General features: G+C 39.9%; 1 protein-coding gene and 2 long non-coding RNA genes across 8 annotated transcripts in view; 2 read left to right on the plus strand and 1 right to left on the minus strand.

Annotated features, from left to right (window-relative positions):
• The first annotated feature begins 825 nt into the window (after window positions 1-825).
• On the plus strand, window positions 826-2,561 carry LOC307173428. Its single transcript, XR_013823848.1, has 2 exons — window positions 826-2,230; window positions 2,353-2,561. It is a non-coding gene; the product is annotated as an uncharacterized lncRNA (long non-coding RNA).
• Window positions 2,562-2,605: 44 nt separating this feature from the next.
• Window positions 2,606-6,961, plus strand: LOC307154407. 6 transcript variants are annotated; one of them, XR_013820352.1, is made up of 5 exons: window positions 2,606-3,470; window positions 3,598-3,998; window positions 4,089-4,305; window positions 4,391-4,591; window positions 4,817-6,961. It is a non-coding gene; the product is annotated as an uncharacterized lncRNA (long non-coding RNA). The 6 variants fall into 6 exon arrangements; XR_013820353.1 differs by having other exon boundaries at window positions 3,598-3,864; XR_013820354.1 differs by having other exon boundaries at window positions 3,598-3,678; window positions 3,759-4,305.
• A 25-nt stretch (window positions 6,962-6,986) lies between these two features.
• The window catches only part of LOC307154371 (uncharacterized protein), a 91,275-nt gene continuing 75,397 nt past the window's right edge, over window positions 6,987-22,864 (minus strand). Inside the window, exons 10-14 of the mRNA XM_079864259.1 lie at window positions 11,242-11,288; window positions 10,548-11,121; window positions 8,729-9,642; window positions 7,229-7,504; window positions 6,987-7,062 (exon numbers count right to left, since the gene is read on the minus strand). Of these exons, the coding sequence (XP_079720385.1) occupies window positions 7,022-7,062; window positions 7,229-7,504; window positions 8,729-9,642; window positions 10,548-11,121; window positions 11,242-11,288 (1,852 nt within the window). The 3' untranslated portion in view covers window positions 6,987-7,021. The remainder of the gene's footprint in view (window positions 7,063-7,228; window positions 7,505-8,728; window positions 9,643-10,547; window positions 11,122-11,241; window positions 11,289-22,864) is intronic.

Consider the following 22,864-nt stretch of genomic DNA (forward strand, 5'->3'; position numbering starts at 1 on the left):
TAAAAGGAGAACCGTCGTCCAGTTGGAATAAATCAAAAAGAATGGAGGAGTAATAAACACAAAATAAGACAAATAGAATAGCAAAAAAGCCCAAAGTGTATTTATAAGACAACAGTATAAACCCAGTAAACCAATTGCACACTCGTGAATAAAGGTTCGCGAGTGTGTGTGTGTGTGTGTGTGTGTGTGTGTGTGTGTGTGTGTGTGTGTGGAAGTCTCTCAGTCCAGCGTGTACTATGTACAAAGTCAGATCAGCCTCACCGGCAAGGATGGTAAATCCGTGAGCAGAATCTGTGTGTCTCCAGCTGTTTAAAGTTCCCCGGATGAGTAATCCACACTCCAAAGAAAGGATATACTCCACAAAGGATCATCAGTCCAAGCTCCAAAAACAGCCAGGCAAAAAAAAAAAAGGTAATCCACTACGATCGTGTCCGTATCGAGAATGAATGAGCGCGCTCCCGATCGCCGGTATGCCGGTCCTATATATTTAAAAACACCCTCTCAGTTCCTGTTTGGGTGACGTGAAATCACGTGACAACCCGTCTCGCTCGGAACGCATCTCGCGAGACGGGAGATCCAGACCAACAACACATACAGGTTAGGGAGAAAATACAGACACAAGAGAAAGCATATAAAACAAAATGATCAACCAATCACTCTTATAGGTCGATCTACTATAAATATACTTCCCCTTATGTGGCCACGCTACATAGATCCCCCCCCCAGCCATCGGCATCGGAGGAGAACGTCCGAACCAGCGCTTCAGGTTAACCACATTTACAATGTCTGTTTTAGGTGGGTCACCCCAACGAACTGTGTAATTTATTGGCCCCATTTTTTTCATTATTTCAGCTGGTCCCTCCCACTTGGGCGCTAGCTTAGCAGAGAATTTATTAGAGGCAGAAGAGAGAGGATGAGTTTTTATCCAGACTAGATCGCCCGGCTGAAACTGCGCATCTTTCCGACGGGAATTGTAATATCTAGCTTGTCTGGCTTGCTGCACACCCACTCTTTGCTTTACTTCCTCTGCAATGATGTTTTGTCGTTCCAGTAGATTGTACGAGGATTGGTCTGGTGTGGGGGGTTTGAAGATTAACCTCTCCAGCGGTCCGAGAAGCTGTCTGCCAAGCATCAACTCTGCCGGTGTTCTACCGGTGGTTTCTTGGTGTGCAGTATTAATAGCAAATCTTAACTCAGGTAACCACTGGTCCCAGGCTTGATGGTATTGTCCCACATATGATGCAATCATAGTTTTTAATGTCCGGTTTATTCTCTCTGTCAGGTTTGTCTGAGGGTGATAACTGGTGGTGAGTTTTTGGATACTTCCCCAGGTCTTGCATAACTCAGCCAGTATGTGGGAGGTGAATTGTGCTCCCCTGTCTGATATCAGGTATTTGGGAACCCCCCAACGAGTAAAAACTTCTTCCCTTAGAATTTTAACAATCTTCTGTGTCTTGCTATCCCTAAGGGGGAACATCTCTACCCATTTGGTGTAGTAATCTACAATCACTAGGAGGTATGTGTGCTGTTTCTTACTGCTGGGGAAGGGTCCCATCAAATCCATGCCCAATGTATGCCCTGGTTCTGTCACTTGGGTATGCTGTAAAAAACCACTGGGTTTAGTGTTGTCATGTTTATACTTTTGACAGATATTGCATTCCTTGACGTACTGCCAGACGTCTTTGCGAACAGTCGGCCACCAAGCCACCTCCAAGAGTCTCAATAGCGTTTTTAGTCGACCCAGATGTCCTCCTAGTGGGTTGTCATGAAAGTAGTGTAGAAAGCCCGGAATTAATACCTGAGGAACAACCAATTGGAATTTGTCTCCGTTGTTCTTTACCGGTACCCGACGATACAACACCCCCTGTTGGACCTCGAAGGTAATCTGTTAGTCTTGTACCTTTCTGACTTTGGGGTCTGACTTCAGGTGAGCAACATTGCTGTCAGTACTTTGTGCTAGTGGAATTTCTGCTAGTGTGTGTGGTATGTCTGATGAGCACCTCGTCGTTGTTATGGTCATACAATGAGCCTCTTCTCTCTCCTCAGGTTCACTGACTCTAGACAAGGCATCTGGACCTAGGTTGAGACATCCTTTCCTATGGTGTAATTGGAAGTTGAATTGCTGCAACCTAAGAGTCCATCGGGTTAGTCGTGAGGAAGTTTTGGGACTATTGAAAGCCCATGTTAAAGCAGCATGATCGCTGTAAATGTCAAACTGACTCCCTTCAAGGTAATGCCTCCATTTTTCCACCGCCCAGACCACCGCAAAACACTCTTTTTCAGAGGTAGAATAATTTAATTCTGCTCCTCTTAAGGTCCTAGAAGCATAAGCTATAACTCTTTCCCCTTCAGGTGTTTGTTGGGTGAGAATGGCTCCTAAACCTACATCACTGGCATCCGTATGCACCTGAAAAGATTGGTTAAGGTCAGGCTGCATCAATACCGGAGGGTCTTGTAGCACTTGTTTGATGGTATTAAAGCTTGTTTGACACTCAGAAGTCCAGTCCCATTTTACTCCCTTCTTTTTTAGGTGATTCAAAGGGACAGTGATGTCAGCAAAATGGGGAATTTGTGGTACCACCCTGCTAATCCCAGAAAGCGTTGGAGAGCTTTGAGGTCTTTGGGAAGAGGATATTGGGCAACAGCAAGAGTCTTTTCCCTATCAACCTCCACTCCTTTCACTGAGACAATGTGCCCAAGGAACTTTAACTGTCTTTTAAAGAAGTGACACTTCTTCATGTTAAGGGTAAGAGATGCCTGTTCCAGTCGTTGCATTATGGAGTTCAAGTGTTTGGTGTGTTCCTCTAAGGATCGTGAATAGATGATAATGTCATCTATGTATACGAAACAGAATTTTCCTCTCAATTCTGCCAGAACCTTCTCCATAAGCCTCTGGAATGTGGCAGCGGCATTCCTGAGCCCATATGGCATGGCTCGGAATTGGAATAGTCCCTGGTTGGTGATGAAGGCTGTCTTTTCTTTGCTCCTTTCCTCCATATCCACCTGCCAATATCCTGACTGCAGATCCAATGTACTGAACCAAGTGGCGCCGTCCAGTGATTCCAGGATGTCATGAATAAGAGGCATTGGATAAGCATCAGGTATGGTCTTGCTGTTGAGCCTCCTATAGTCCACACAGAACCTATAGGATCCATCAGGTTTGGGGACCAGGACTACTGGTGATGACCATGGAGAGCAGGATGGTTCAATGATATGGTCTTTTAGCATTTGGTCAACCTGGTCATCAATGATCTTCTTCTTGAAAGGTGAGACCCTATATGCTCTAGATTTAATCGGCATTTCATCCAATAGGATGATTTTGTGATGTTCTACTGATGTTTTGCCCAGGACATTAGATGTGGTGCGAGGCCAGGTATCCATCAGCTTCAGCAACTCCTGCTGATTGTCGGAGTCCCAGCCCGGAGCAACCTCAGTGTCCAGGGTAGCGAGTTGTGTTTCCCAGGTGGGAGGTAAGGCATAGTAAAGACTCACCGTAGCCGTATGAGATCTTCTTTCACCCACCGGGATTGTATACAGATCCGTATTTATCAGGGCAGATAAGAAGGGATAATATATATATCCTTTGCCCATTTTCAGACCATATCTACTTAGGCCGACATCCACAATGGCTTCAGTTGCCCTCAGGAAATCCAAGCCAGCTATAATGGAAAACGCCAGGTGATCATCCTTCATTATATACGTCTCCACTCTGCATACCTTATCATGCCATTTATAGCAGATGGTTTTCTGGTTCATAGCTTGGTGCACCTTTCCATCAGCCATGATGAAGCGCTGAGGAGAACCTGGAAAGTCAGATGCTGTCTCCCCTCCAAGCTGTCTCCAAAGGTTTTCCTGCATCAGTGTGTACGTACTCCCTGTATCCACCATTGCCTTCACCTCTTTACCTTTTACTATTACAGGCACCAGGAGAAGAGAATTTAGTGAATGGGGTTGAGCAACAGAGAGTCCTGCCAAGTTTTTGGGAAAATGACGTTCAGGTGGTTTTTTATTGGCCTTTTCTTTACCATTCAGACTGTCCACTTTCTGCCAGTAATCTTTCGCCCCCATACAATCCTTCTCTACCATAGAGCCCACCTTCACCAGCTGTTCCACCGTCCTCACCGTCCCTCTTAGACAGCCCGCGACTCTGGGGTTGATGTTATTAAGGATGCGGCTCACCACCTCTTCCTCCGTGATATCAGGCTTCCACTTGAGGCAAAGTGCTCGGTAATCATAGGCAAAATCTCTCAGACGTTGACCTGGCTGCTGAACCAGAGACCTCAGCTTATCTTCCACTTCCGTGAGGTAATCCTCTGGAAGAAACGCACACATAAAAGCCTCTTTGAAAGATTGCCAATCCATTACCTTGCTCTTCTCTGCCTTCCACCAGCTCAGAGCCGGTCCTTTCAGAACCGTGCTCAGGGTGCCCACAAGCTCCACACTGGGAAGTGGCCTGATATCCAGAAAGTTTTCGCACTGTTCGATGAAGCTGAGCACATCCGACGTCTCACAGGAGTCACCAAAGGTGGGAAACTCCAACCGAATCGGGGGCCGCCCATAGAAGGACGAAGAACTTGGAACAACAGGAGGGGTAAGCACATCAGTAAGAGGAGAAGATACATGAGAGACATCATATGTAGCATTGACAGTCTTAGTTGGAGGGAATTTCACTCTAGTTGCTGGTATCGGAGTCCTATGATCGTGAATGGATGAAATGGAGGTAGTTGGTGTATATGGCGGTAATCTAGAGAGAGACAGGGTACTGGTGAAACGTAATTTTTTCAACTTTTTTTTTCCATCTTTCATCTCTTCTCAGGAAACAATCAGCCACAGATCTCTCCAACTTTTCCAGGGAGCGACGGAAATAATCCTCCAAATCTGCTAAGCCATTGTCCACTGCCTCCCGGAAGCTAGTTTCCCTATTAAGTGAACTGTCAGCCGAGTGCTTATATTCCTGTTCAACTGATGTAACTTTTGAACTAAGAGCCAATAAATCCACTTTGAGTTTATCAATCTCTGTTTGCATCGTTTGTACCACATTTACATTCACTACACAACTATCATCATCCTCATCATCATCAGCCTCCTCATCATCAGAAATATACAATGAGCTAAGCATAGACGTTATTTCACCGGTTGGATTGTGTCTAGTGACAAACGGGCCTGCAGTAAAATCTGCATTGGGTGTCACTCCACATTTATTTTCTTCATGTACATTATGGTCAGGGTTATCAGTGTCAAAAGCAGCCGGTGTAACATTTTCAGCATTTACATTTGTCTCCTCCTCCATATTTACAGGCTTTTACAAAAAAAAAACATCCAAAAAGAAACAGAACGGTCCCCGTACGGGCCACCAATATGTAACACTCCCCTAAGCAACTAAGAGGAGTTTACACTATAAAAGGAGAACCGTCGTCCAGTTGGAATAAATAAAAAAGAATGGAAGAGTAATAAACACAAAATAAGACAAATAGAATAGCAAAAAAGCCCAAAGTGTATTTATAAGACAACAGTATAAACCCAGTAAACCAATTGCACACTCGTGAATAAAGGTTCGCGAGTGTGTGTGTGTGTGTGTGTGTGTGTGTGTGTGTGTGGACATGTTTTTCTACACCGGTGGGGACTTAAACCTGAATGCACACAGACTCATGGGGACTCGTGTCACCGTGGGGACCTAAATTGAGGTCCCCATGGGTACAAAAGCTTATAAATCATACAGAATTAGTTTTTTTGAAAATGTAAAAATGCAGAATGTCTCCTGTGATGGGTAGGTTTAGGGATAGGGGCAGTGTAAGGGGATAGAATATACAGTTTGTACAGTATAAAAACCATTACGTCTATGGAGAGTCCTCACAAAGATAGTGCACCAGACGTGTGTGTGTGTGTGTGTGTGTAAGTCTCTCAGTCCAGCGTGTACTATGTACAAAGTCAGATCAGCCTCACCGGCAAGGATGGTAAATCTGTGAGCAGAATCTGTGTGTCTCCAGCTGTTTAAAGTTCCCCGGATGAGTAATCCACACTCCAAAGAAAGGATATACTCCACAAAGGATCGTCAGTCCAAGCTCCAAAAACAGCCAGGCAAAAAAAAAAAGGTAATCCACTACGATCGTGTCCGTATCGAGAATGAATGAGCGCGCTCCCAATCGCCGGTATGCCGGTCCTATATATTTAAAAACACCCTCTCAGTTCCTGTTTGGGTGACGTGAAATCACGTGACAACCCGTCTCGCTCGGAACGCATCTAGCGAGACGGGAGATCCAGACCAACAACACATACAGGTTAGGGAGAAAATACAGACACAAGAGAAAGCATATAAAACAAAATGATCAACCAATCACTCTTATAGGTCGATCTACTATAAATATACTTCCCCTTATGTGGCCACGCTACACATAAACAATTCACCAACAAGTATGAAATACAGTCAGACAAATATAAATCTTGCTATACATTTACTTTAACATTAAACTTGTTTTACCTTCCCTGTATTTTTCAAAATAAAAAAGAGGGGAAACGGTCCATTAACTCATGACAGTCTTACTCTACAGCACATTATTCAGAGTCTATCATTCAGAATATTTCCACTTCTGTGACTGAAGTAACGTCGACGTCCGGGTTAGCAGTAGCATTGGCAGTCAGGCAAGTGTTATTTAAATAAACTCCTGATGTACTTACAAACTTACCAATGCCTCGTTCTATGAGTACAGAACCTATTTGTACTACTGTAGAAGTTTGGTACCATTCTGGGCATTATTAGTGGGGTAATTTACCAGATACATCATAGGATCCATTAGCGCCTGCACTAAGCCATCCGGCTGATATCTCTAAATAAGCTCTAACTTTAATAATGTTCGACCAAGGTAGAAAAGGCTTCTGGGGGGTGTTCGGCTCATGGTCATGGTGCAAAGGACCCTAGGTTGATTTTACTCCGAACCATCCATTTAAGTTCAATACTTGAATATGATTATGTGATAAATATGTATTTCAGACTGATCATTATTTACCCTTGATCTGTTTTCAATCAGCAAGTGGAAGAAGCCTTCATGTTGCCCTCAGTCCGAGCTGTGAGAGAAAGATGAAACATCAGATTACACAAACACATCAGCTGAGCAAAGAGAAACATTTGAGTTTAACAATGACTTCATTTGTCACATTGAATCCATCACAGAACTAAACAATCTCTCCTTACAATGAAAGAAAACATTTAAATGTAATGTTTAAACATTACCTTCCTTGTGTTTGTTCTCCAACTCTTTAGCCAGATTATTCTGGTTCATCTTCCTCAAGATCTTCACTGTGATCTTCACAGCTTCTTCTGGTCCTAAACGTGCCACCATCGTGTCCACTGTGTCAAAGACATCTGCGTTCTGCATTTCAGAAGTTGAAATACACTCATTATTCCTCAAGTACCACTGAAAGTGCTTCAGGTCATCTTTTACTAGATCCCTCAGTGAGTTCACGAGCAGCTCTTTAACAGACGCCACATTCCTTCGCTGATTCAATTCTGCAGGACAAAAAGAAAAAGATATCAACTTAAATAACTAGCTCAAGCTGAAACTAGTTCAAACAGGGCTGGGCAACAGCGTTCATTACGCTGTGCGTTAAGTTCAAGTGTTACTCTTGTGGCGTAAGTCGTCTGCCGGAAGCTAGTTATTGTAGTCTATAAAGTTTTAAATATAGATATTTTTCTTACACAAACACATCGATTTACTTTAGAAGGCCTTTTTTAACCCCCGGAGCTGCGTCAAGCTCTTTTATCATGAATGGATGCGCTTTGATGGACAAACAGCCATTCACTCCCATTATAAAGCTTGGAAGAGTCAGGACACGCTAATTTTTAACACGCTAATTTTGACAGCACTAATATATATATATATATATATATATATATATATATATATATATATATATATATATATGTGTGTGTGTGTAGTTGTGTTGTGCTGATTTCATTGTGCTGTGGATCATTTCCGATGTGGTGTTCAAATTTCACTGAGATGTGCACTACTGGGCCACCACAAGAAACCCTTACAAGGAGAGATTAAGTTAAGTAAGTGATACTGATCCACTTCGCGTCGGGGTCCTCATCACCCTGTCGGGGTTTACTCTGGGATAACAACCGGCTGGATGTACATTATCACGCTTATTACATGGCTACTTGCCACATAAGTAATAATTATACACAAAATATTGATCTGAGTTTAAATATTTTATTAGTTCTTTAAACGCAAAGCTTCCGCGGAGAGAGTTGCTAGCGCGGCAAGTTCACACTAGACCAACATTTAAGAGACATTAAGTAAAGTTAACTAAAAAGTGTTAGTTAGAACAACTGTTGGTCTCTGGTTAACCACAGCCCCTTGTTATTTTGTTTAGCTCTGTACTTAAACCCTGTGTCTTATGTCAGTGTTTGTGGGTTCTTGACTTTGTATGTTGTTCTGTTCCTGAGTCTTGGTCCTGAGTCTATGTCTGCATCTGGGAAGTTTTGAGTTTATTTAATAAAGTATGCTGCATGTGGATCTGGATTCTGCCTCTGCTTCAACCTCGGCGTTACAGTATGATATCACAGATCTTTCTCACGCTCTCCTGACTGGTTAAACTGACATGTGTGATTTCTGAATATTGTTCCTCATGAATTAGTTTCTGCTGACAGAGTTTATCTGCAATGATCTGGACATTTGTAACCCCTGAATGAGATCTGGCCAATGGTTATCAAAAAACTGTTATTTACCTTCCTCACTATTCAGACGCGGCTCGTCTCTCTTAGGACGAATCTGATCAAGTTCATTTTTCTCAATCGTTGTAGTCCAGACCTCCTCCTTATCCTCTTCTCTGATAAGAGTCATTTGAAGATCATTCTCCAGACGGGTGTTGACCTTGAAGAAGTTTGGGGGAGTTTCTCTTGTGAATGTGATCCCTTCTTTGGGAGTGATAGTGGAGGCACCAGGAACATCAAGAATGTGTGGCGTTTTCATCCGAAATGGCCTGCCAGGTCTGGGATGCTCTATTGGGTCATTTGGAAACTTTTGTTTCTTAACTTTTTCTTTTGCATGATCATCAACTGGAAACAAGTAGAGATGTAGAATGAGAGGATCTTTAGAATGCATGTAGAGAAGAAGATCACAGTGTTCGTCCCATCCCATTATCCAACTTATAATTAATGTTGTAATAGAGAAGGATGGTTGGACAATCTTAGCATGGAATCGGGTCAACTGCACAGGTTCTGTGGTTATTCCCTCGTCTTTTACGGTGAGGACTTTCACAGCATCTTTGAGAGAGGGGTCAGACTCTCCTAAACAGGCGTAATGGGGCAGATGAACTTCCTCCAGTTTCCCTGAGATCACCGTCACGTCAATCACTGGACCGATCCGGTTGCACTGCAGCCTCTCCAGCTCTGCGTTGAGGAAGAGTCCGTCTACGGTACGGTACTGAAGGGTGACGACACAGTCACAGACCCATCGCATTCTGGTCCTGACACACTCGTAACGGCCTGGGTCAGTGCTGACCCTGAACTTTGACCCTCCTTCATCTGTACAGGCCGACGGCTCAATCTGAAGCCACTGATCAGAATCAGCTATATGGACACAAGACTGACAGTTCAGCAGCGGGTGAATATCGAGCCCAGAAGGTTTGGGCTGAGAGAACCTGTGAAGAACCAGAAGAAGGCAGAAGCAAAGAGTCAGCTGCTTTTATTCATCTCAGTTAATGTTATTTACAATGTTTATAAATACATTATTAAATCAAAAGTTGTATCTGTCAATATTATTTAATGGACCTGAACTAACATGAACTAACAATGAACAGTTGACGTTAACAAATACAGTTAATGCATTAATGAATGTTAACTAATGGGACCTTATTGTAAAGTATTCCCAACAATTCAAAACCAACAACATACAAACAGTTTACTATAAAAACTATTTTTGACAGGCAGTTTGACAGAGAGAAAATATAAAGCTAGTATATAATGCTGAGACTGACACCTGTGATTTCACTCACTAATAACAAACAATCTAATATAACAAACACATATATACTATAATGAGAGTTTAATTCACACATAATTGTCCAGTTATGTTTATGTTTAACTAGCCAACATGAACTCTATATTCTCCATCAATAAGCTCAAGCTGAATAATGTGTCAAGTCTTCTATAAATCAGTGTTTTTAACTGTGGATATTTTCACAGAGGTGGACAGATAAAGACCATCAGCAGTCTGGGGTGGACAGAAATGTTCATTATCAAACATAATAAATGAGTTTGACTATAAAGAACTGGACTGTTTTACTGCTTACAACACAACTGTCTACAGTTAATTGTGCTTGATTGTAATTGAAAATATGTATTTATTGGTACTGGCCAATATATATATATGGGTGTGTGTGTGTTGCTATCGGCCAAAACATGTTGTGAAATCTCAGCATATGGAGTATCAGCACAAACCCAATATGGTGCATCTCTAGTGTTTAGTGATGTATGAAGAACAGAGGATTGAACTATTATTCAGTCTGGAGAAATCCTTCACTAAGACACAGTATATTTCACTCACCCGGTTGTGTGTGTATCACTGTTGTTTCTCTCAGGACGCTGTTTAATGTCACACAGAGACACTGGGGAGTAAACCCTAAATCCAGCATAGAGGGGTTCAGTGAATGTGGTGTTGAGTGTGTGTAAGTGTGTGAGTGTGTGTGTGTCAGAGACGCTGTAGAAGGACAGAGTGCCGGCCGACACGTCCACATACACTCCTGCTCTCTTACAGGATGAAGAGGCGACAGGAATATCAGTGTTTTTATAATTGTGCCAGACAGTGAATCTGTTAGCAGAGCAGAACAGACTCCAGGATTTGTCATTTAATCCAAACACACAGTCATCTTCACTCCATCCTTTCCTGCTGATTCCTTTATATGTCACTGATATTCCAGCATAATCTCCGCTCCATTCAGCCTCCCAGTAACAGCGTCCAGTCAGACTCTCTCCACACAGAACCTGAGGAACATCATCTAATCTCTCTGGATGATCAGGATACGGCTGACGCTCAGACACACACTTCACTGTCCTGTTCTCATCAGACAGACTGAGTCGAGTGTGTGCTGTGTTTGGATCCAGTGTGAGATCACAGGCATCTGAACACAAGAAGAGAAACATTTCACTAAATGACACAAATCAACAATAAATCACTGAATGATTGTGTGTGTGTGTGTGTGTGTGTGTGTGTGTGTGTGTGTGTGTGTGTGTAGACCTACATTTGTGTAATCCTGCTGTCATTCTGAACTCTCCACAATGATCCACACTATAAAACACACATGATTCACATTCATTTCTAGAGGAAACACAAGTGTGTGTGTTTGTGTGTGTTTGTGAACGTAAGAGTGTGTGTGTGTGTGTGTGTGTGTTTGTGAACGCAAGAGTGTGTGTGTGTGTGTGTGTTTGTGAACGCAAGAGTGTGTGTGTGTGTGTGTGTGTTTGTGAACGCAAGAGTGTGTGTGTTTGTGAACGCAAGAGTGTGTGTGTGTGTGTGACTCATCCTCCTTTTGAACGTAAGAGTGTGTGTGTGTGTGTGTGTGTGTGTGTGTGTGAGTGTGTGTGAGTGTCTGCTCCTGTCTGCCTCGCTGCCTGCTGTGAGTGTGTTTGTGTGCTTTGGTGCTGTAAGCTCCGTCTTAGCCTTATATTTCTTTGTTTTGAACCATCATTTTACTACCATTTCTAGTTGTTTATACTACTTCATTTTACCCAACATCTCAGATTAACCTGACATCGCTAGCTTTTGTTATTAGTACTACTAGCACAAAACGCTAGTAATTCGCTAGCCTGTTAACGCGCCACTCGTGCGCTCAGCTATTTTTTTTTTTTTTTTTTTCTCGCGGGTCCGCGCCTTTGAGTTCATAAAAGCTCAGGTGAGTAAGAATCAGTCAACAAACATGGTGAGTAATGTCTTGTCCTGTTATTGTCACCTGCACTTCATGTCACATGTTTAGTATAGCCTTCTCTGTCGACAATATAGGATTTATATGTGATAAATGTAAGGAGACAGTTAGGTTGACAGAGAAGATTTCAGAATTAGAAACACGCATCCAAACTTTAATTGAGGATAGTAAGAGTGCTAGTGCTTTAGATGTTTTGGATGCGCATAGAATAGTGAACACTTTACATGGCGTGGTTCCGGCTGAAGTAGAGCCCGTGCAGCCGGGCAAATGGGTGACAGTGAGGGATCGCTCTAGTCGCGGATCTAAAAACCACTCTTCCGTTCCGATTACCATAACAAATCGTTTTGCCCCGCTCAGTGAAACACCCACTGAGAATGATTGTGCCCTAGTCATTGGCGAATCTATTACACGGAACGTGAAAATAGAGACACCAACCACCATAGTCACATGTTTGCCGGGAGCCAGAGCGCCTGACATCAAAGCAAATTTAAAAGTGCTGGCTAATGCTAATCGTAAATTCTCTAAGATCATTATTCATGTCGGCACTAATGATGTTCGACTCCGCCAGTCGGAGATCACCAAAATTAATATTAAAGAGGTGTGTGAACTTGCAAGTACGATGTCAAGGACTGTAATTTGCTCTGACCCCCTTCCTGTTCGCAGGAGTGATGAGATAGTAGATTGTGTTCGCTTAACGGTTGGCTGTCTAAGTGGTGTCCGCTTAATAATATAGAATTCATAGACAATTGGAAAAGTTTTTGGGGCAAACCTGACCTGTTGAAAAGAGATGGTATTCATCCCTCCTGGGATGGTGCTGCTCTTCTCTCTAGTAATATGGCTCATAGTCTTAGAGCTCAAACATGACAATCTGGGGCTCAGGTTAAACCGACCGTCTGCTAGCGGCCTCGCGTCACCAAGGTCAGATAAATCCTATCACATAGAGCCTCTTTCACCTAGCTATCATCATATAGAGACTGTGTCTGTTCCCCGAATTTGGAAATCCAAAAAACGTTTAAACCCATCTAAGGTTAAAAATTTAATTGATGTTCAACAAATAAAAAACAGCTATATTACAGATGAGCAAATGCTAAAGCTTGGGTTGCTGAATATTCGATCGCTTACTTCAAAAGCACTTGTTGTTAACGATATGATTTCAGATAATAACCTAGATGTGCTGTGTTTGACAGAAACCTGGCTAAAACCAAACGATTACATTACTTTAAATGAATCAACCCCGCAAGATTACAGTTATAAACATGAGCCTCGTCTGAAACGCAAAGGGGGTGGTGTTGCTGTAATTTATAGTAATAGTTTCAAAACCACTAAGAAATCAAGTTTTAAATATAATTCTTTTGAAGCATTGGTGCTTAATGTGAAAATATATAGTGTAAACGATAAATCATGTTTGAGATTTGTGCTGGCTACTGTATACAGGCCACCAGGGCACCATACAGACTTTATCAAAGAATTTGCGGACTTTCTGTCAGAATTAATATTGACTGCAGATAAAGTACTAATTGTTGGTGATTTTAATATACACATCGATAATGAAAAAGATGCATTGGGATTGGCATTTAAAGACATTGTAAATTCAATTGGAGTTAGACAACACGTGTCAGGACCTACTCATCGTCGTAATCATACTCTAGATCTAATATTATCACACGGAATAGATGTTGATGCCGTTGAAATTCTGCAGCAGAGCGATGACATCTCAGATCATTACCTAGTCTCGTGTAATTTGCATTTAGCCAAGGCTGCAAAGCCGACTCCGTGTTACAAATATGTGAGACCTATCACTTCTAAAGAATGCTTTATTAATAATCTTCCTAATCAGTTTCATCATCTCAGCATCTCAGATAGCTTAGAAGAACTAGATATTACAACAAAAACGTTTAACTCTCTCTTTTCCAGCACTTTAGACACAGTTGCTCCGTTGCGCTTAAAGAAGATTAAAGAAAATAGTCCAACGCCGTGGTACAACGAGCACACTCGGGCCCTTAAGAGAGCAGCCAGAAAAATGGAGCGCAACTGGAAGAAAACAAAACTAGAGGTATTTCGCATTTCATGGAAAGAGAGCTCAATTACTTACAGAGAGGCTTTAAAAGCTGCTAGATCTGCTTATTTTTCAACCCTATTAGAAGAAAATAAACATAATCCTAGGTATTTATTTGAAACGGTGGCTAAACTAACGAAAAAGAAAGCTTCAAGCACCGAAGTTTCCAAGCAACACAGCAGTAATGACTTTATGAACTTCTTCACTTATAAGATTGATAATATCAGGGACAAAATTATAATTATGCAACCGTCTACTACAGTATCACATCAGGCAGTGCATTGTAGTCTCCCTGAGGAAAAATTTGATTCATTCGTTGCTATAGGAGAGGAAGAATTTACTAAACTCATTAAATCATCTAAATCTACAACATGTATGTTAGACCCTATACCGACTAAGCTACTGAAAGAAATACTTCCAGAGGTCATAGATCCTCTTCTTAATATCATTAATTCGTCTTTGTCTCTAGGATACGTACCAAAAAGCTGGCTATGATTAAACCGCTTGTTAAAAAAACGCAACTTGATCCTACAGAATGTAATGGAAATTTTACATTTAGATGTGTTTTCTTACTTTTAGGTGTGTGCAACTTGTGTTAACGTTGAACATTCATTTTTTACTCATAAGCATTTAAAGAAATATAATCATATAAGCTAAAAGCACATTATTAAAAATATGTAACCAAGTTTTAGAAATACATAAGTTAAGACAAGCTTACAAGAACGAAATGTTCTGGGTGATAGACGACTTAGTAGCAAAGAGACTATGTGTACTCAAAGTGACCTATTGTTGTACTTCAAGTGTGAAAAATGTGTGCGCAGCTTGGATCGAACTAAAGATTTGAGCAGCAGCTAAAAAACAGGAACCTTTAGCAGACATGGTATTGTTATGTCTAGATAGAATTTATGTTAGATGAGAAATCTTGAACAAAGATGTTTCCTTTTAAGGTAAACAAGACCTGATGTAGCCTACCCAGGATGTGTTAGGGGTATATAACCATGGCAAAGGGAACTAACCCCTTGCGCTTCTCATATCAGACTCTGAGCTAAATGTGTGAACAGCCTTTCTTGCAAGAAATAAAGATCTTTATAACTTTTGAAATCTCCAGCTGTCTTCCAATTATTATTTAAAATTGAGAAAGAATTTCCACGACAAATGGCGACGAGGAGGATGGGATGCAGAAAACCGACGATCGGCGTGACTGAGGGGAACAATTGACCATCCCGAGAGTCCATACTCTGCGGCTCAATATCCTCAAATCTTAAGGAGAGAGAATTGTTCTACTCATCACGACGACCTAGGTTGATGCACTCCTAGAACTGAACTCACAAGGTCATCAAAAGACGGTGAGAGAAAATTATTTACGTTGTAAATAAGAAAATTATTTGCGTATTGAATATTTTTCCTAAAAGGGTCAGGATTTTGGAATAAGCCTAAAAGTAATTTTAAAAACAGGGTTTGAGAATAAGCCTGAAAGTAATTTCTCAAATGCCATGTGTTAATTGCTTTCCCAAAAGGGCCAGAGTTTGAGAATAAGTTGAATAAGCCGGATAGTAATTTCTCAAACACCAGACAGGTGCTTGTTTGAAATAAGCCTACATCGTAATTTTCAAATATTACAGAGACACTTGTTTGGGAAAGACCTACATCGACGGATGCAGGCATTTTTGAAAGTCCTATGTTGACGAATATAGGCAGGTGCGTGGTGGCCACGCTGGGGGAAGAATTAACACAGTGAATATAGTACGTGGTGACCACGCGGGGGAAAAAATTAGATACGCAAATATAAATACTGTTGAGTAAAATTAGTGCAAAAATGGGTAATGTTAATGATAAAGAGTTGGAGACAGTGGATTTTCTCAAAAGGGAACGTGGTAACATCATATGATACCACAGTTAGTTAAATTGTACAGATTTAATGTGTGTTTAATGTCTGAGTGTAAGCCATCTGCAAAAGACAAAGGAAAATTGGACAAAAAGCAAGTCCAAAAAGAAAGGAAAAAGATAATTATGACTTTGATTGTCGAATTATAGATTTATGGTTAAATGAGGCAATTTCCAGACAAAGAAGCAGTAATTAAACATGAACAATTGCCTGATTTAATTGTATTATCTGGAAAATGGGCAACCTCCAGAAGTGCCACAGGGCATCTGGTAAAGGAACCATATACAGCAAATTTGTCTTGTCAGATTGGTGATCGCTCATTTTCTCATGCTTTTCTTGTAACTACTACCTGTCCTTGTAATCTTCTGGGAAGAGATTTGATATGTAAACTGAAGCTGAACTTGTATTGTGATGACAGTGGTCTCACTGCTGATATGAGTATGGTGCGAATGCCAACTGAAACATTATATGTTTTTGAATGGAGCACTCCTCAGTGTGGTCTGCAAAACAAAGCCACAAATAGGATGCCTCCTGACCATGATTTCATGGAAGAAAGTGATTTGCATTGCACATGTCATGTTAGCAGTGAGCCAGATGAAATTTTTGCTGAAAAATGGTCTGAACTAAGAGATTGAGGAACTGAAAACCTCAGAGTTAGTTTGGTCAGATAAATGGTGTGCTGTAAAGGTTGAATTGACATAGCCAAGCATCGCTGTATGATGTGGAGGGGGCCGTCCCTCACATCTCTTTAGCCAAACCACTGACTGCAGAGTGGAGAGAATTGGGGCTTTTTGTGAAACAATGTGACTCACAAGATTGGTGGCCAACCACTGACAAAAATGTGTGGCAATCTGAGAGAACAGGGTTTTACAAACAGTCACTAAGAAAAACTATTAAGGGAATCAGAACTGTTGAAGTGATGTGTGATAGTACAATGGCAAAAAAAAAAAAAAATATGAAGAAATTGATCAAATTATAAATCAAAATAATAGGAATATGCATTCTGTGATAATTAGTAAATTTTGAGTCATAAATAAACTTTTATGAGTTAGACTTTAATTATGTATTTATGTAGATGAGATATATAAAACCGAGCAACAGGTGTTCTTAAAGTGATGAATAAATAGTACTATATGAATTGCACATGTTTAAATATTATACTTTGTATATGAGGGATCGTCTAGAATTTGTATCCCGTTATCCCTGGGAGACAATGTGGAAAAATGTTTTTGATCCATGACATTCTAAGAGTCAATGGTTTATGTTAACTGGGATAATTGTTCTGCATTGTGCATAGTATGATAATGAAATTGAGTGTCCAATTTAAATATAAATTTTGATGTGAACAAGCACATAACAGACATCTTAGAGTCATATTATTTTGGTTTCTTGTAAAAGAGAAAAGACAAATAATTATTTTTGTTTAAATTATACACTGTATTAATTAGAGTTTTCCTGCTTTTTCCTGTGTCTTTGCAAAGAAGAAGTGCTTGCTTTTTTCCGCAATGAAGGACTAAGCTTTTTAATAAATTGAAGAATTGCTGTGTTGTAAACCAGAAGAGACTTTTGGAAATTAGGCTGTTTAATTTTATTTTTGCGGTTCTCTGAGTGTTCAAGATTTCAGACAGCTGCCTTGAAAAGTGGGATGACTGCAGAAAAATAAAAGAGGAAGTGGGGCCTGCAGCCGCCCTCCTAAAAGAGGAAGTTGACACTTCTGAGAGGGGTCAGCATGGGGAGACTGACACAGTGCAAAGGTGACAATTCACTTGAGACTTTTCCTAAAGACAATTTTGCCATGCATTATGACATTTTGTGGCAGGATGGATCAAAAGCCAGACCGAGGAGAGTGCCATCACAGCCTAACGGTCCAATGTATCAGCCTGAAGTTCAACTGAATGACAATCCACACAGAAAGACAATCAGCCGTGTGGACTAGGTGCTGCCTTTCCAATGATCACTACAGAGACCGTTTCAAATTTAGTTATTATTTAACTTGATTGTTTTTGATTATCCACTGGTTTCAGCAATTCGTCATTCTTCTCTGTTTAAACTAACTCTTTGAATCTGCTTTCAATAGGTACCAGTCAGTAACAGCCCTTCTGCAGGAAGTTCAATAGCGGAAGTTAACATTCAGTTAAAACTGAGGCTGGATATGGCAGTGAGAGTTATGTAAAAGCATTAATGGGTTATTGACATTGCAGAATTCTTTGGAAAAGAAAAATACAATATAGGTCACAAGGCGTCTAAAGAGAAATTATGACTAGAAAAGCAAAAATATTGGTCACTCCATTTCATTTAAAGGTAATTTTCTAGATTCAGTGGAAACAGTGTTTTCTAATTCTAAACTTTTGAAATCACATGCTGTCATCACCAGGGGTACGAGATAGAAATGTTTTTTTGTTTTTTTTGTCCATGAATCAAAGATTGTTTGAAAATTTCTAAATATTATTTTAAATAGCTTATGAGCAACAGCAAAAAGTGGAAAATTGAAATTGTGCAAAGAATGACAAATTGCATTTGGGAAATTAAAACGGATTCTCTCAACTGCAATTGTAGGTCTATACGATTACTATTTAAAAGTGTTTAATCTATTTGTTTTGAAAAGTTAGGTTTACGTCCACTGTGTAAACTCAATCACATGGCGACTGCATCGGACAATTTATATCCTAACGTTCAGACACTGTCGCAAGGGGAATGCCACAGTGTGTCTACGTTCAGTAGTTTTTGTCGTCGTCGAACATTGTTACCGTTCATATTTGGTGGTATTCCACTCCTAATAAAAATATATTCCCCATTCAGTTCATAAACTGCTAAGGCAGACATGAATGAATGAATGAATGAATGAATGAATGAATGAATGAATGAATGAATGAATCTCTGGCCAGAGAGGGGTGTGTGGAGTGTGTGAAAGTGAGTGTGTGAAATATGGTGTTCAGAGACATAAATGATGTCAATCAAAACAGCTGTATCTAAACAGATAAAATATGACCCAACAGGGAAGAAAATATTCCCAATAAAATAACAACCATGGATGAATTTGGCTAACTATTGTGGTATGGGTTATTGTTGTGGCAGAAATAAACAATGCCACACCTGCGCAGCGTATAACTTTGGGAAGGCAGAGAGCAAGCAAGCTTGCCCTGTCTACTCCATGTTTAACTTTTGACTTTTTACAGGATGTCATGATGGATCTCAGCCAACATAACTGATTCTGTTTCAAATGTATAAAATTTTGTTTTGTTACTGTTTAACATGAAGTTTTACAGGTCTCATCAAAAAAGGACGACCGGCCGGATAAGCAGATGAGTCCGGCGACATGATACATGATGTTGTAATTAACAAAAATACTTAAGGTCTCCATTCACAGGTGAAAGCAGCCAGGAAGTGGTTCACTCCACAAACAAGGTCCCATCTGGGGTGCGGTGACACCTCCGTCCAAGCATCTCGACTTAAACTACACCAACCAGCCCTCAGCAACCACACGCCAACGCCAACGTCAACACCAACGACAACGCACAGCGTCAAGTGAGGGACAAAGGAAGTGCTAGTAACTTTCCTCCCTTGCCGGCGTGGGATAGCCCATTGCAACGGTTCGCAAAGAATCACCCTGGTGAAGATGGAACGTCCATGGGGCAACGAGATGATCAACACATCTGGAGGAAGATGTGGACCAACTAATGGTTTAAGCTTAGCATGATAATTAATTTTGTGTGATTTTTATTGATGTTTTATTTGGTTCAATCAAACTATACTGTAGGACTGAGTATTTAGATCTATGATTTGAACAATTACTGATGAATTTGAAAATATTTCAGGTACTCGTAAATTAAGAAGAGGAAAATGTCCTAATTCTATAGAGTATAAGGACTCTAAATAGGTACATTACTGTAAAGATAATAAATAATCTAGGGACTATTTTTGAAGAAACTTGAGGGTTTTAGAACCCTAATTCAGATATCATAGATGCTAAAAAATTAATAGTGGTAATAATTGTTCTCTAATAAGGGAGGCTAAGTAACTTTGCTGGACTAGGTCCAAATAGATAATTGGGTAGACTTCTATAGCGATGAATGAATGACTAAATTAAATATTTTTTAGGTGTTTCCATTTGTTAAAATAGCAAAAGAAAAACTTTCAAAAGGAGATTGATTTTTGGGAAACATATTTAATTTCTGAATTATTATTAGTTGAACGGCTTTATAGCATAACCAAATCTCCAACTTAAAGATTTTAATGATTTAATGAAGCCCAGAGCATTAATTAAAACAAATTATGTAGGGGGCACAAAGTTAAAACCTAGACCAAGAACAATGTAACACTTTTGAATTTGAATTTAACACAGTTGAAATGTTCAATTTAAAAACTAAAATGAATCTAAACAGTTAAGACATTTCAGTGAAATAGAATATTTGCTCAAAGCAAAATTCTAAAAAGCTTTTTAATTCAGAATGAAGTTACAGATTTAATGATCTGGATCAATGGATCCATTATGAACTATTCCGCATTGCCAACAAACAGAAGCAGGACATGTTATGTCCATCAGTTAATTCTGGAAAAATAGGATTTTAGGATAGGTGATTAATGATTGAAATGGCACATCAGCAGCTAAAGCTATTCTCATGGCAACAGCTGGGTGAGAGTTAATTTTAAAATTAATGACTGTTTGAAACAAGATAATACAATTATTGATATTTGTGTTAAGGATAAAAATGAAAATTATAGAACTTTTTGGTTAGATTTTATTACACAGATCCTTAAATAGATCTGACTAAGTAAAACAATCACCTACTTGAATTAAAAGCTAGCAAAATAAGGTTAAGAAAAATGGTTAATCGGCAGTATCAGCCTGTTAAAGGCCTAATAGATCAATGTGATTCAAAATTTAGCTTGATTCAAAATTAAAAGGTAATGTACTATGGTATGATTAGTTTTTTTTGAAAATAGAATTAGATTGCTAGAATTAGAATGTTGGGAAGAAGATGAAGTTGAGGTTACAGTGCCTGAAGATGAGGTATACGAGAACGAGAGCGAACATGAGTTTGACTAAGAAATGAAATGACCATGGGGAAAATTTACCTGTTGTAAATTACTATGATTATGGAGAAGTAAATGTCAAATTGTGTGTATGTTCTTTGAATGAACATGGGGTGGATTGTAATGGAAATTTTACATTTAGATGTGTTTTCTTACTTTTAGGTGTGTGCAACTTGTGTTAATGTTGAACATTCATTTTTTACTCATAAGCATTTAAAGAAATATAATCATATAAGCTAAAAGCACATTATTAAAAATATGTAACCAAGTTTTAGAAATACATAAGTTAAGACAAGCTTACAAGAACGAAATGTTCTGGGTGATAGACGACTTAGTAGCAAAGAGACTATGTGTACTCAAAGTGACCTATTGTTGTACTTCAAGTGTGAAAAATGTGTGCGCAGCTTGGATCGAACTAAAGATAGGCAAAATGTGTGAATTTGAGCAGCAGCTAAAAAACAGGAACCTTTAGCAGACATGGTATTGTTCTGTCTAGATAGAATTTATGTTAGACGAGAAATCTTGAACAAAGATGTTTCCTTTTAAGGTAAACAAGACCTGATGTAGCCTACCCAGGATGTGTTAGGGGTATATAACCATGGCAAAGGGAACTAACCCCTTGCGCTTCTCATATCAGACTCTGACTGATGTGTGAACAGCATTTCTTGCAAGAAATAAAGATCTTTATAACTTTTGAAATCTCCAGCTGTCTTCCAATTATTATTTAAAATTGAGAAAGAATTTCCACGACAAGAATTAGTCAATTACAGGCCGATCTCGAATCTACCTTTTCTGTCAAAGATATTAGAAAAGGCAGTATCCTCACAACTGTGTTCCTTTCTTGAAAGAAATGATATCTGCGAGGATTTCCAGTCAGGATTTAGACCGTACCATAGTACCGAGACAGCTCTCGTTAGAGTCACAAATGATTTGCTCTTATCATCTGATCGTGGTTGTATCTCTCTATTAGTGTTACTCGATCTTAGTGCTGCATTTGACACCATTGACCACAACATTCTTTTAAATAGATTAGAACATTATGTTGGCATTACGGGAAATGCACTAGCATGGTTTAAATCCTACTTATCTGACCGTTATCAGTTTGTAGCAGTAAATGATGAGATGTCTCATCGATCACAAGTTCAGTATGGCGTACCACAAGGCTCAGTACTAGGACCGTTGCTGTTCACTCTGTACATGCTACCATTAGGAGATATCATTAGGAAACATGGCATTAGCTTTCACTGTTATGCCGATGATACTCAGCTCTATATTTCTTCAAAACCTAACGAAACGTATCAATTCACAAAATTAACGGAATGCATAGCGGATATAAAAAATTGGATGACTTGTAATTTCCTACTTCTAAATTCTGAAAAAACAGAGTTTCTAATTATTGGACAAAAAACTTCCTCACGTAATAATCTAGAATACTGTCTAACACTTGATGGCTGCTCTGTTAAGTCTTCGTCGTCGGTTAGGAACCTGGGTGTGCTCTTTGATACCAATCTTTCATTTGAAAGTCACGTGTCTAGTATCTGTAAAACCGCATTTTTCCATCTTAAAAATATATCTAAATTACGCCATATGCTCTCATTGACAAATGCGGAACAATTAGTTCATGCGTTCATGACCTCAAGGCTAGATTATTGTAATGCTCTACTGGGTGGTTGCCCTGCACGCTTAATAAACAAACTACAGCTGGTTCAAAACGCAGCAGCTCGAGTTCTTACCAGAACCAGGAAGTATGACCATATTAGCCCAGTTCTGTCAACACTGCACTGGCTCCCTATTAAACATCGCATCAATTTTAAAATATTGCTGATCACTTACAAAGCACTAAATGGTTTAGCTCCGCAGTACTTGAGCGAGCTCTTAACGCATTATAGTCCGTCACGTCTATTGCGATCTCAAAATTCCGGCCAGTTGATAATACCTAGAATATCAAAATCGACTGCTGGCGGTAG

Source organism: Squalius cephalus, assembly GCF_949319135.1.
Source record: "Squalius cephalus genome assembly, chromosome: 2".
In the NCBI taxonomy this organism is placed as follows: domain Eukaryota; kingdom Metazoa; phylum Chordata; class Actinopteri; order Cypriniformes; family Leuciscidae; genus Squalius; species Squalius cephalus.